The following is a 14,329-nucleotide window of genomic DNA, read 5'->3' as shown; positions in this document are numbered from 1 at the left end:
CGATCCAGTCCGAATTACCCCCATGGTTTTGCCCAGTTGCTTACATTTTTGGTTTGCTTACTACTCTGAATAACCCCCATAGTGTAGATTGACACAACAGTTTGGTGTGCACATGGCACGTAGGAGGTGGTACAAGGTGTAGCGTGGCACACTGGGGCACAGTTAATAAATAATGTTAAGTATCCCCAGCATTTAAGCAGCCCAAAGGTTTCTATGAGGGCTGCTATGCTGTCGATTTACCAAGCAAAGCGAAGCCCCAGCAGCTAATGCCATCATAGATTGCGTTGGTCATTTAGTCTATGGGCTACATTACAACAAAAGGTCCAGAAGAGGGATTCTCCAGATCAGCAAATTGTGCATGCACAGTGGCGCACCAGGATCCAGAAACGAAGTGATCGCACTAGTAATCACATTGCATAGACTATCATAGCCCATGTAGCTGGATGTGACTTATATGTATCAAACTCTTTAAAGAGTTGTAGAAGTTGCCCATAGCAACCAGTCAGCTTCTACCTAATTTTATAAAATGTGCTGTACTTGATAAATGCTAGCTAGAATCTGATCTCCACTTGTCTACGCTTTATAAGGTTTGATACTACCAACAGGTAATGGAAATAAATATTTGGCAGTGCAAAAGTGGCTACATTGTAATATGGTAACTTAATTATAATTATATAGTCTTAAATTTTCTCTTTTTCAGGGCATAGTTATGAAGTTTGTCTAATAAGATATCTTGCCTTGTAGAACTTCTATTTATATAAACATTGGCTATTCTTCAAAGTTTGTCCCTTTTTGTGTCACAGGTGACCCTAAGCAGGACCTAGCATACGAACGCCAGTATGAGCAGCAGACGTATCAGGTCATCCCTGAGGTGATCAAGAACTTCATTCAGTACTTCCACAAGACTGTGTCTGATTTAATTGACCAGAAAGTATATGAGCTACAAGCCAGCAGAGTGTCCAGTGATGTCATTGACCAGAAGGTTTATGAGATCCAAGATATCTATGAAAACAGGTAAGAGTTTGAGGTGTTCTGCTGCTACTGCTTTGACCCTGGCTGTGTTGCATATTCCACAAAGTAAGTGTGCAGTTTTATTGCAGAGAATAACTTATCTACAGATGGAGTCATGCTAATCGTGGCTCCATCTGTGCCGTGGTGTGCCCACCCGTGCGGGCCTGCCACCGCGTATGTGACTCTTACACTCCCCATTCAATTGACGGATCGCCTAGTTACGCCGGGAACGCTCGTCTATGACGGAGCCGCCTCAGATGAGCGCAGGTGGAAGTAAAGTCTGACTATTGTGCTAACACAACTGTATAGATTAAGTGCTGAAGTTACAGCGGTTTTGTGCAATAAATCCAGAAGACAGTGTGCTTGCAGCCTATGGAGGTGCGAAAGGAATCTGCCATAACTGGCAGATATTTACGCAAGGCAGGCTACCAATGGTCGTGAATTGAATCTGCCCCATTGTCTGTCATGTTTGTAATTATGTTACATATATATTTTATAGGATCAAGATATTGCTTGTGTATTTTATTTTTGGGAGAAGTTCAGATTTTTATTTTTTAATGCCATTAATGTTTCTGCTGCTCTATGGCTTGTGTATATGGAGTTGAAAAACAAGACAAAACCTTGTACTTTGTCCTCTTTTGTAACAGCATTAGATGCACATTGAATAACCGGTTTATAAGCTTTCATATGGCAAAAAAAAAAAAAAAAAACCTAAAGCTGCATGTGTTGTTGAAACTGACATAAAGCACACTGTTACTAGGGGGTATATTCCCTTACATTATGATTTTGGACTGTTTGCATCAAAACACAGTTGATAAATTTAAGAACATTCATTAGAATTGACATCGATGTATATGAGGATTTATAGTTGTGCAAAAAAAAAAGTAATCTTCATCCATGCAGCATTAGGGGCTCAGTCACACACATGCACTGGTGCTTTTACTAATGCCATCTATTACACATGTAATCGCACATTAACGTGTAATAAATGTGTACTACATTCTTACATTCTAGTGTTCTTTAAATGCATTTTTCTCTGACGTCCTAAGTGGATGCTGGGGACTCCGTCAGGACCATGGGGATTAGCGGCTCCGCAGGAGACAGGGCACAAAACTAAAGCTTTAGGATCAGGTGGTGTACTGGCTCCTCCCCCTATGACCCTCCTCCAAGCCTCAGTTAGGTTTTTTTGCCCGTCCGAGCAGGGTGCAATCTAGGTGGCTCTCTTAAGGAGCTGCTTAGAAAAAGTTTTTAGGTTTCTTATTTTCAGTGAGTCCTGCTGGCAACAGGCTCACTGCATCGAGGGACTTAGGGGAGAGAAGTTCAACTCACCTGCGTGCAGGATGGATTGGCTTCTTAGGCTACTGGACACCATTAGCTCCAGAGGGAGTCGGAACACAGGTCTCACCCTGGGGTTCGTCCCGGAGCCGCGCCGCCGATCCCCCTTGCAGATGCTGAAGATTGAAGGTCCAGAAACCGGCGGCAGAAGGCTTTTCAGTCTTCATGAAGGTAGCGCACAGCACTGCAGCTGTGCGCCATTGTTGTCACACACTTCACACCAACGGTCACGGAGGGTGCAGGGCGTTGCTGGGGGCGCCCTGGGCAACAATGTATAATACCTTATTCTGGCTAAAAATACATCACATATAGCCCCTGGAGGCTATATGGATGTATTTAACCCCTGCCAGGTCTCAGAAAAACGGGAGAAGAAGCCCGCCGAAAAGGGGGCGGGGCCTGTTCTCCTCAGCACACAGCGCCATTTTCCCTCACAGAAAGGCTGGTGGGAAGGCTCCCAGGCTCTCCCCTGCACTACACTACAGAAACAGGGTTAAAACAGAGAGGGGGGGCACTTATTTGGCGATATGTATATATATATTAAAATGCTATAAGGGAAAAACACTTATATAAAGGTTGTCCCTGTATAATATAGCGTTTTTGGTGTGTGCTGGCAAACTCTCCCTCTGTCTCCCCAAAGGGCTAGTGGGGTCCTGTCCTCTATCAGAGCATTCCCTGTGTGTGTGCTGTGTGTCGGTACTTGTGTGTCGACATGTATGAGGACGATGTTGGTGAGGAGGCGGAGCAATTGCCGGTAATGGTGATGTCACTCTCTAGGGAGTCGACACCGGAATGGATGGCTTATTTAAGGAATTACGTGATAATGTCAACACGCTGCAAGGTCGGTTGACGACATGAGACGGCCGGCAAACCAATTAGTACCTGTCCAGGCGTCTAAAACACCGTCAGGGGCGTTAAAACGTCCTTTTACCTCAGTCGGTCGACACAGACACGGACACTGACTCCAGTGTCGACGGTGAAGAAACAAACGTATTTTCCTTTAGGGCCACACGTTACTTGTTAAGGGCAATGAAGGAGATGTTACATATTTCTGATACTACAAGTACCACAAAAAAGGGTATTATGTGGAGTGTGAAAAAACTACATGTGGTTTTTCCTGAATCAGATAAATTAAATGAAGTGTGTGATGATGCGTGGGTTTCCCCCGATAGAAAATTATTGGCGGTATACCCTTTCCCGCCAGAAGTTATGGCGCGTTGGGAAACACACCTTAGGGTGGATAAGGCGCTCACACGCTTATAAAAACAAGTGGCGTTACCGTCTCCAGATACGGACGCCCTCAAGGAGCCAACTGATAGGAGGTTGGAAAATATCCTAAAAAGTATATACACACATACTGGTGTTATACTGCGACCAGCGATCGCCTCAGCCTGGATGGGCAGCGCTGGGGTGGCTTGGTCGGATTCCCTGACTGGAAATATTGATACCCTTGACAGGGACAGTATTTTATTGACTATATAGAGCATTTAAAAGATGCATTTCTATATATGCGAAACTCTGGCATCAAGAGTAAGTGCGATGTCCATATCTGCCAGACGATGTTTATGGACACGACAGTGGTCAGGTGATGCAGATTCCAAACGGCACATGGAAGTATTGCCGTATAAAGGGGAGGAGTTATTTGGGGTCGGTCCATCGGACCTGGTGGCCACGGCAACAGCTAGAAAATCCACCTTTTTTACCCCAAGTCACATCTCAGCAGAAAAAGACATAGTCTTTTCAGCCTCAGTCCTTTCGTCCCCATAATATCTGCCCAGGGATAGAGGTAAGGGAAGAAGACTGCAGCAGGCAGCCCATTCCCAGGAACAGAAGCCTTCCACCGCTTCTGCCAAGTCCTCAGCATGACGCTGGGGCCGTACAAACAGGTGCAGTGGGGGGTCGTCTCAAGAGTTTCAGCACGCAGTGGGCTCACTCGCAAGTGGACCCCTGGATCCTACAAGTAGTATCCCAGGGGTACAGATTGGAAATTCGAGACGTCTTCCCCTCGCAGGTTCCTGAAGTTTGCTTACCAACGTCTACCTCCGACAGGGAGGCAGTATTGGAAACAATTCACAAGCTGTATTCCCAGCAGGTGATAATCAAAGTACCCCTCCTACTACAAGTAAAGGGGTATTATTCCACACTATATTGTGGTACTGAAGCCAGACGGTTCGGTGAGACCTATTCTAAATGGAGTCACTCAGAGCAGTGATAGCGAACCAGGAAGAAGGGGACTATATGGTGTCCCTGGACATCAAGGATGCTTACCTCCATGTCCAAATTTGCCCTTCTCACAAAGGGTACCTCAGGTTCGTGGTACAAAACTGTCACTATCAGTTTCAGACGCTGCCGTTTGGATTGTCCACGGCACCCCGGGTCTTTACCAAGGTAATGGCCGAAATGATGATTCTTCTTCAAAGAAAAGGCGTCTTAATTATCCCTTACTTGGACGATCTCCTGATAAGGGCAAGGTCCAGAGAACAGTTGGAGGTCTGAGTAGCACTATCTCAAGTAGTTCTAAGACAGCACGGGTGGATTCTAAATATTCCAAAATCGCAGCTGTCTCCGACGACACGTCTGCTGTCCCTAGGGATGATTCTGGACACAGTCCAGAAAAAGGTGTTTCTCCCGGAGGAGAAAGCCAGGGAGTTATCCGAGCTAGTCAGGAACCTCCAAAAACCAGGAAAAGTGTCAGTGCATCATTGCACAAGGGTCCTGGGAAAAATGGTGGCTTCTTACGAAGCGATTCCATTCGGCAGATTTCACGCAAGAACTTTTCAGTGGGATCTGCTGGACAAATGGTCCGGATCGCATCTTCAGATGCATCCGCGGATAACCCTGTCTCCAAGGACAAGGGTGTCTCTTCTGTGGTGGCTGCAGAGTGCTCATCTACTAAAGTGCCACAGTTATGCATTCAGGACTGGGTCCTGGTGACCACGGATTCCAGCTTGAAAGGCTGGGGAGCAGTCACACAGGGAAAAAATTTCCAGGGAGTGTGATCAAGTCTGGGGACTTCTCTCCGCATAAATATACTGGAGCTAAGAGCAATTTACAATGCTCTAAGCTTAGCAAGACCTCTGCTTCAAGGTCAGCCGGTATTGATCCAGTGGGACAACATCACGGCAGTCGCCCACGTAAACAGACAGGGCGGCACAAGAAGCAGGAGGACAATGGCAGAAACTGCAAGGATTCTTCGCTGGGCGGAAAATCATGTGATAGCACTGTCAGCAGTTTTCATTCCGGGAGTGGACAACTGGGAAGCAGACTTCCTCAGCACGACCTCCACCTGGGAGAGTGGGGACTTCATCGAGAAGTTGTTTCCACATGATTGTGCACCGTTGGGAAAGACCAAAGGTGGACATGATGGCGTCCCGCCTGAACAAAAAACTGGACAGGTATTGCGCCAGGTCAAGAGACCCTCAGGAAATAGCTGTGGACGTTCTGGTAACACCATGGGTGTACCAGTCGGTGTATGTGTTCCCTCCTCTGCTTCTCATACCAAAGGTACTGAGAATTATAAGACGTAGAGGAGTAAGAACTATACTCGTGGCTCCGGATGGGCCAAGAAGGACTTGGTACCCGGAACTTCATGAGATGCTCACAGAGGACTCAGGGCCTCTGCCGATAAGAAGGGACTTGCTTCAGCAAGTACCATGTCTGTTCCAAGACTTACCGCGGGTGCGTTTGACGGCATGGCGGTTGAACGCCGGATCCTAAGGGAAAAAAGGCATTCCGGAAGAGGTCATTCCTACCCTGGTCAAAGCCAGGAAGGAGGTGACCGCACAACATTATCACCACATGTGGCGAAAATATGTTGCGTGGTGTGAGGCCAGGAAGGACCCACGAAGAAATTTCAACTCGGTCGATTCCTGCATTTCCTGCAAACGGGAGTGTCTATGGGCCTCAAATTGGGGTCCATTAAGGTTCAAATTTCGGCCCTGTCGATTTTCTTCCAGAAAGAATTGGCTTCAGTTCCTGAAGTCCAGAAAATTGACAAGGGAGTACTGCATATACAACCCCCTTTTGTGCCTCCAGTGGCACTGTGGGATCTCAACGTAGTCCTGGGATTCCTCAAATCACGTTGGTTTAAACCGCTCAAATCTGTGGATTTGAAATATCTCACATGGAAAGTGACCATGATGTTGGCCCTGGCCTCGGCCAGGCGAGTGTCAGAATTGGCGGCTTTGTCTCACAAAAGCCCATATCTGATTGTCCATTCGGACAGGGCAGAGCTGCGGACTCGTCCCCAGTTTCTCCCTAAGGTGGTGTCAGCGTTTCATCTGAACCAGCTTATTGTGGTACCTGCAGCTACTAGAGACTTGGAGGACTCCAAGTTGCTAGATGTTGTCAGGGCCCTGAAAATATAGATTTCCAGGACGGCTGGAGTCAGGAAAACTGACTTGCTGTTATCCTGTATGCACCCAAAAAACTGGGTGCTCTTGCTTCTAAGCAGACGATTGCTAGTTGAATGTGTAGTACAATTCAGCTTGCACATTTCTGTGGCAGGACTGCCACAGCCAAAATATATAAATGCCCATTCCACAAGGAAGGGGGGCTCATCTTGGGCGACTGCCCGAGGGGTCTCGGCTTTACAACTTTGCCGAGCTGTTACTTGGTCAGGGGCACACCCTGGCTGAGGAGGACCTGGAGTTCTCTCACTCGGTGCTGCAGAGTCATCCGCACTCTCCCGCCCGTTTGGGAGCTTTGGTATAATCCCCATGGTCCTGACGGAGTCCCCAGCATCCACTTAGGACGTCAGAGAAAATAAGATTTTACTTACCGATAAATCTATTTCTCGTAGTCCGTAGTGGATGCTGGGCGCCCATCCCAAGTGCGGATTGTCTGCAATACTTGTACATAGTTATTGTTACAAAAAAATCGGGTTGTTGTTGTTGTGAGCCGTCTGTTCAGAGGCTCCTACGTTTGTCATACTGTTAACTGGGTTTAGATCACAAGTTATACGGTGTGATTGGTGTGGCTGGTATGAGTCTTACCCGGGATTCAATATCCTTCCTTATTGTGTACGCTCGTCCGGGCACAGTATCCTAACTGAGGCTTGGAGGAGGGTCATAGGGGGAGGAGCCAGTACACACCACCTGATCCTAAAGCTTTAGTTTTGTGCCCTGTCTCCTGCGGAGCCGCTAATCCCCATGGTCCTGACGGAGTCCCCAGCATCCACTACGGACTACGAGAAATAGATTTATCGGTAAGTAAAATCTTATTAACATTTACAAAGGGGTTAGGCCTGAACAAGCAGAGAGCAAAAACTTGTATATGGTGCTGCTTCTACTGGAACAATCCTGTCCGAATCATTCTATCCTTTGGTAATGTGCATTTTTTTTTTTTAATGATCTGATATTTTTATAGTGACTTTGTGTTCGCATTACAGTTGGGCAAAGTTAACTGAGCGTTTCTTCAAGAATTGCCCTTGGCCTGAAGCAGAAGCGATCGCCCCGCAAGTTGGCAATGGTAAGGGTGAGGTGATGCAATTAGTTTTTTCCACTACCACAGTACTGCAGCTTGATGTGTCCATAGACTCTCAGGACAACGCAGAAGAAGTTGTGCCTGCAGTGGCTCAAATGGGACAAATGATCTGTCTTGAAATTCCGAATAGTACTAACCTTTACAAGTGTGATCTTACATATTTACAGGTCATCCTATATAATAAAAGGCTAGCGCTGCTTTTCACCGCTTTGGGGGGAATTCAAGTGTTTTGCGTGCCAGCGGCCACTAGATGGGGTTCAATGGAGCAATTCAGGTATTGCTGCATTTGGGCACGCACAACTGTTGTCACTGACATTATTGTTATGTTGTTCTGTCATTTTGTATGGGCTGGTAACTGGTAGTCTCATAAATGGTGTAGTGATGTACAATTATTAGCGTAAAACTGTTCTGCAACAGTTGAGCATCATCATCATCCATGACCCAATTCAAGGAATTGACGTTTTCACTGGAAATGTGAAAAAATGTTGTGCTACTTCTGCAACTTTGATTCTTTTTCTTTACATATTCTGACAATTATTCATAATCTCCATTTATACGTACAAATAACACTTTATTTTGGGTTTATTTATTTTTTTAAACCTCTTATTCTATACATCTGATTGATGGCAAATCTTAACCATGACTATTTTAACTTTTTCCACTCTTTCAGATGCAGTGTTCTTAATTCTTTATAAAGAGCTGTATTACAGACACATATACGCCAAAGTCAGTGTAAGTATCCGTTCTGCTTGTGATTTGGGGAACTGGCTGCTCCTGGGCTGTGTATGTCTGGTAGTGTAGTCCTAGGAACTCATATATGTTTTTCTCTGTAGGGAGGACCCACATTGGAGCAGCGGTTTGAGTCTTATTACAACTATTGCAACCTCTTTAACTACATTCTCAGTAAGTCTGGGCTCAGATGTACTATGTGACAGATTTGTATTTTTCCTTTGTTTTAATGTTTTGTTTTTGGGGAGTTTTTTTTTGTAATGTTTTCTTTTTGTAGATGCGGATGGACCAGCCCCCTTGGAGTTGCCTAACCAGTGGCTGTGGGACATTATTGATGAATTCATATACCAGGTAAAAGATGAATGCTCGTACGTATGTATAGTTTTCCTACTCTGCTTGTAATTGTAATTTTATGTCTTGTATGCCACTGTCTCCCACCTACCATGTGGTGTTACAGTATTATTTTGACTTTGCTTTGTACTGTCGCTGTGGCTACTGGTTGCATACTGTACTTATATATATATTCTTATGCTTGTCCTTTATAAGGTGCTGCAGATGCTTTTTAGAGCCTTATGAAAGATATTTGTAATAACGCTAGTGGCGGAGTTTACTGTCCTTCTAAGTCCAATATTATTCCGTTTGTAATGCGTGCTGTTTTTGACGTCGTCCTTCTATTTTTACTTTAGTTTCAATCATTTAGTCAATATCGGTGTAAGACTGCAAAGAAGACAGAGGAGGAAATTGAGTTCCTGCGCTCTAACCCCAAGATCTGGAACGTGCACAGTGTTCTCAATGTCTTGCATTCTCTAGTGGACAAGTCCAACATTAACCGCCAGCTGGAAGTTTACACCAGTGGAGGTGAGCAAGCTGCATTGTGCTTTTCATATAGGATCCTCTTGTAACAGAAAATATGTGGTAATGTGACTGGTAAAACTCTATCCGATTTAACAAAATACTTTCTTGCATCTGTGATGCGATTTGTAATTCCACCTGTCATGTTGACTGAATTTGTCTCGTAAAATATAAAAAATAACTCTGGCTTTCTATTTCTATGGAACAGTCTGATCTTCTCTCCTGATGTCAGTTGCGTCATTACTTTGTATATTTTAGATTCATAAGGTTGACTACAGAATTGCTGTACTTATTTAATGGCACAATATTTTCTGTAGGTTGTGGAGAGTTTTCTGATAGTTTTGTGTTCCCAGGTGACCCTGAAAGTGTAGCTGGAGAGTATGGGAGACACTCGCTCTACAAAATGCTTGGGTACTTCAGCTTGGTTGGGCTGCTGCGTCTACACTCACTGCTTGGGGACTACTACCAGGCCATTAAGGTGTTGGAGAACATAGAGCTCAACAAGAAGGTATCAGCCATCTTGAAATTTATATTTATACAATTGATGTAGTTTCTGTTGACTGCCATGAAGTAATTCCCTGCATAAAAGCATATTATTTATGCTTATTTCATTAATCTAGATTATCCTGCCATGTTAAAATAAGAATTTACTCACCGGTAATTCTATTTCTCATAGTCCGTAGTGGATGCTGGGGACTCCGTAAGGACCATGGGGAATAGACGGGCTCCGCAGGAGACTGGGCACTCTAAAGAAAGATTCAGTACTATCTGGTGTGCACTGGCTCCTCCCTCTATGCCCCTCCTCCAGACCTCAGTTAAGGAAACCGTGCCCGGAAGAGCTGACATTACAAGGAAAGGATTTTGGAATCCAGGGTAAGACTCATACCAGTCACACCAATCACACTGTACAACTTGTGATAAACTTACCCAGTTAACAGTATGAACAACAACTGAGCCTCACTCAACCGATGCTAGAAAGTCCGCACTTGGGACGGGCGCCCAGCATCCACTACGGACTACGAGAAATAGAATTACCGGTGAGTAAATTCTTATTTTCTCTAACGTCCTAGTGGATGTTGGGGACTCCGTAAGGACCATGGGGATTATACCAAAGCTCCCAAACGGGCGGGAGAGTGCGGATGACTCTGCAGCACCGACTGAGCAAACACAAGGTCCTCCTCAGCCAGGGTATCAAACCGTAGAATTTTGCAAAAGTGTTTGAACCCGACCAAGTAGCAGCTCGGCAAAGCTGTAATGCCGAGACCCCTCGGGCAGCCGCCCAAGGAGAGCCCACTTTCCTTGTGGAATGGGCTTTCACTGATTTCGGCTGCGGCAATCCCGCCGCAGAATGAGCCTGCTGAATCGTGTTACAGATCCAGCGAGCAATAGTTTGCTTTGAAGCAGGAGCACCCAGCTTGTTGGATGCATACAGGATAAACAGCGAGTCAGTCTTCCTGACTCCAGCCGTACTGGTTACATAAATCTTCAAAGCCCGGACTACGTCCAGCAACTTGGAGTCCTCCAAGTCACGAGTAGCCGCAGGCACCACAATAGGTTGGTTCAAATGAAAAGATGACACCACCTTTGGCAGAAACTGCGGACGAGTCCGCAATTCTGCCCTGTCCATATGGAAAACCAGATAGGGGCTTTTACATGACAAAGCCGCCAATTCTGACACACGCCTAGCTGAAGCTAAAGCCAACAGCATGACCACTTTCCACGTGAGATACTTTAGTTCCACGGTCTTAAGTGGCTCAAACCAGTGGGATTTCAGGATATCCAACACCACGTTAAGATCCCAAGGTGCCACTGGTGGCACAAAAGGGGGCTGAATATGCAGCACTCCCTTAACAAACGTCTGAACCTCAGGCAGTGAAGCCAGTTCTTTTTGAAAGAAGATGGATAGGGCCGAAATCTGGATCTTTATGGACCCTAATTTTAGGCCCATAGTCACACCTGACTGTAGGAAGTACAGGAATCGACCCAGCTGGAATTCCTCTGTAGGGGCCTTCCTGGCCTCACACCAAGCAACATATTTTCGCCATATACGGTGATAATGCTTTGCTGTCACGTCCTTCCTAGCCTTTATCAGCGTAGGAATAACTTCATCCGGAATGCCCTTTTCTGCTAGGATTCGGCGTTCAACCGCCATGCCGTCAAACGCAGCCGCGGTAAGTCTTGGAACAGACAGGGCCCCTGTTGCAACAGGTCCTGTCTGAGAGGCAGAGGCCATGGTTCCTCTGTGAGCATTTCTTGCAGTTCCGGATACCAAGTCCTTCTTGGCCAGTCCGGAACAATGAGTATTGTTTTCACTCTTCCTTACGATTCTCAGTACCTTGGGTATGAGAGGAAGAGGAGGAAACACATAGACCGACTGGAACACCCACGGTGTTACCAGTGCGTCCACAGCTATCGCCTGAGGGTCCCTTGACCTGGCGCAATACCTTTTTAGCTTTTTGTTAAGGCTGGACGCCATCATGTCCACCTGTGGCAGTTCCCACCGACTTGCAATCTGCGTGAAGACATCTTGATGAAGTCCCCACTCTCCCGGGTGGAGGTCGTGCCTGCTGAGGAAGTCTGCTTCCCAGTTGTCCACTCCCGGAATGAACACTGCTGGCAGTGCTTGCACGTGATTCTCCGCCCAACGAAGAATCCTGGTGGCTTCCGCCATCGCCACTCTGCTTCTTGTGCCGCCCTGGCGGTTTACATGAGCCACTGCGGTGATGTTGTCTGACTGAATCGGCACCGGTTGGTTGCGAAGCAGAGGCTCCGCTTGACTCAGGGCGTTGTATATGGCCCTTAGTTCCAGGATATTTATGTTCAGACAAGCCTCCTGACTTGACCACAACCCTTGGAAGTTTCTTCCCTGAGTGACTGCCCCCCATCCTCGGAGGCTCGCATCCGTGGTCACCAGGACCCAGTCCTGTATGCCGAACCTGCGGCCCTCGAGAAGGTGAGCACTCTGCAGCCACCACAGAAGAGACACCCTAGCCCTGGGGGACAGGGTGATCAGCCGATGCATCTGAAGATGCGATCCGGACCACTTGTCCAACAGATCCCACTGAAAGATCCTCGCATGGAACCTGCCGAAGGGAATGGCTTCGTATGATGCCACCATCTTTCCCAGGACTCGCGTGCAGTGATGCACCGACATCTGTTTCGGTTTTAAGAGGTCTCTGACTAGTCACGAGCTCCTGAGCCTTCTTCGCCGGGAGAAAAACCTTCTTCTGGTCTGTGTCCAGAATCATGCCCAGAAAGGGCAGACGCGTCGTAGGAATCAGCTGCGATTTTGGGATAGTCAGAATCCAACCGTGCTGTTGCAACACTTCCTGAGAGTGTGCTACGCTGATCAGCAACTGCTCTCTGGACCTCGCCTTTGAGGAGATCGTCCAAGTATGGGATAATTGTGACTCCTTGCTTTCTCAGGAGCACCATCATTTCCGCCATTACCTTGGTAAATTATTCTCGGTGCCGTGGAGAGCCCAAACGGCAACGTCTGGAATTGGTAATGACAGTCCTGTACCACAAATCTGAGGTACTCCTGATGAGGTGGATAAATGGGGACATGCAAGTAAGCATCCTTGATGTCCAGAGACACCATAAAATCCCCCTCTTCCAGGCTTGCAATGACCGCTCTGAGCGATTCCATTTTGAACTTGAATTTCTTCAGATAAATGTTCAGGGATTTTAAATTCAAGATTGGTCTGACCGAACCGTCCGGTTTCGGTACTACAAACATAGTGGAATAGTAACCCCTTCCCTGTTGAAGGAGAGGAACCTTTACAACCACCTGCTGGAGGTATAACTTGTGAATTGCTGCCAGCACTACCTCCCTTTCCATGGGGGAAGCTGGCAAGGCCGATTTTAGGTAACGGTGAGGGGGCGTCACCTCGAATTCCAGTTTGTATCCCTGAGACACAACATGTATAGCCCAAGGATCCACCCGTGAGCGAACCCACTGGTGGCTGAAATGTCGGAGACGCGCCCCCACGGCTCCTGGCTCCGCCTGTGGAGCCCCAGCGTCATGCGGTGGATTTAGTGGAAGCCGGGGAGGACTTTTGTTCCTGGGAACTAGTTGCGTGGTGCAGCGTCTATCCTCTACCCCTGCATCTGGCAAGAAAGGATGCACCTCTGACTTTCTTGCTCTTTTGCGAACGAAAGGACTGCATTTGGTAATACGGTGCTTTCTTAGGCTGTAGCGGGACACAAGGCAAGAAATTCGACTTCCCAGCCGTAGCTATGGAAACTAGGTCTGAGAGACCGTCCCCAAACAATTCCTCACCCTTATAATTGCTGGCCTCAGCAGCGTACCAGAATGTGTGTAAACAGACTGCAGGATAGCTTCCTGCTTTCTATCCGCAGGATCCTTTAGGGCGGCCGTATCCTGAGACGGCAGGGCCACCTTCTTAGATAAGCGTGTCAACGCCTTGTCTACCCTGGGGGAGGATTCCCAGCGTAACCTGTCCGTTGGCGGGAAAGGATACGCCATCAGCAATCTCTTGGAAATTACTACCTTCCTATCAGGGGAATCCCACGCTTTTTCACATAATTCATTCAATTCATGTGACGGGGGAAAAGCCGCCACTTGCTTTTTCTCCCCCTACATATAAATCCTCTTGTCAGGGACAGGATTTTCCTCAGAAATGTGCAACACATCCTTCATTGCCACAATCATGTAGCGGATGGCTTAGTCATTTTTGGCTGCAACTTTGCATCATCGTCATCGACACTGGAATCAGATTCCGTGTCGACGTCTGTGTCAACTAACTGGGATATTGGGCGCTTTTGAGACCGACTGCCTCAGCGCTGTGGGAGCAGGCATGGGTTGAGACCCCGACTGTCCCAAGGCTACAGCTTTATCCAATCTGTTATGTAAGGAGCTTACATTATCATTTAACACCTTCCACATATCCATCCAATC

General features: G+C 46.9%; 1 protein-coding gene across 2 annotated transcripts in view; it reads left to right on the top strand.

The window, feature by feature from the left end:
• Positions 1-14,329, top strand: part of EIF3L (eukaryotic translation initiation factor 3 subunit L) — a 47,800-nt gene that overhangs the window by 4,175 nt on the left and 29,296 nt on the right. Inside the window, exons 3-9 of one of the 2 annotated variants that reach the window (XM_063940567.1) lie at positions 804-1,014; positions 7,733-7,812; positions 8,498-8,559; positions 8,661-8,730; positions 8,834-8,907; positions 9,243-9,414; positions 9,762-9,916. In XM_063940567.1, coding sequence (XP_063796637.1) covers positions 804-1,014; positions 7,733-7,812; positions 8,498-8,559; positions 8,661-8,730; positions 8,834-8,907; positions 9,243-9,414; positions 9,762-9,916 — 824 coding nt within the window. Of the gene's footprint in view, positions 1-803; positions 1,015-7,732; positions 7,813-8,497; positions 8,560-8,660; positions 8,731-8,833; positions 8,908-9,242; positions 9,415-9,761; positions 9,917-14,329 lie in introns of those variants that run through there. The other variant, XM_063940568.1, reaches the window with a different exon arrangement.

Source organism: Pseudophryne corroboree, chromosome 9, assembly GCF_028390025.1.
Source record: "Pseudophryne corroboree isolate aPseCor3 chromosome 9, aPseCor3.hap2, whole genome shotgun sequence".
NCBI lineage: Eukaryota > Metazoa > Chordata > Amphibia > Anura > Myobatrachidae > Pseudophryne > Pseudophryne corroboree.
Note: the sequence above shows the minus strand (reverse complement) of the source record. Positions and strands in the feature narration are given on the sequence as shown.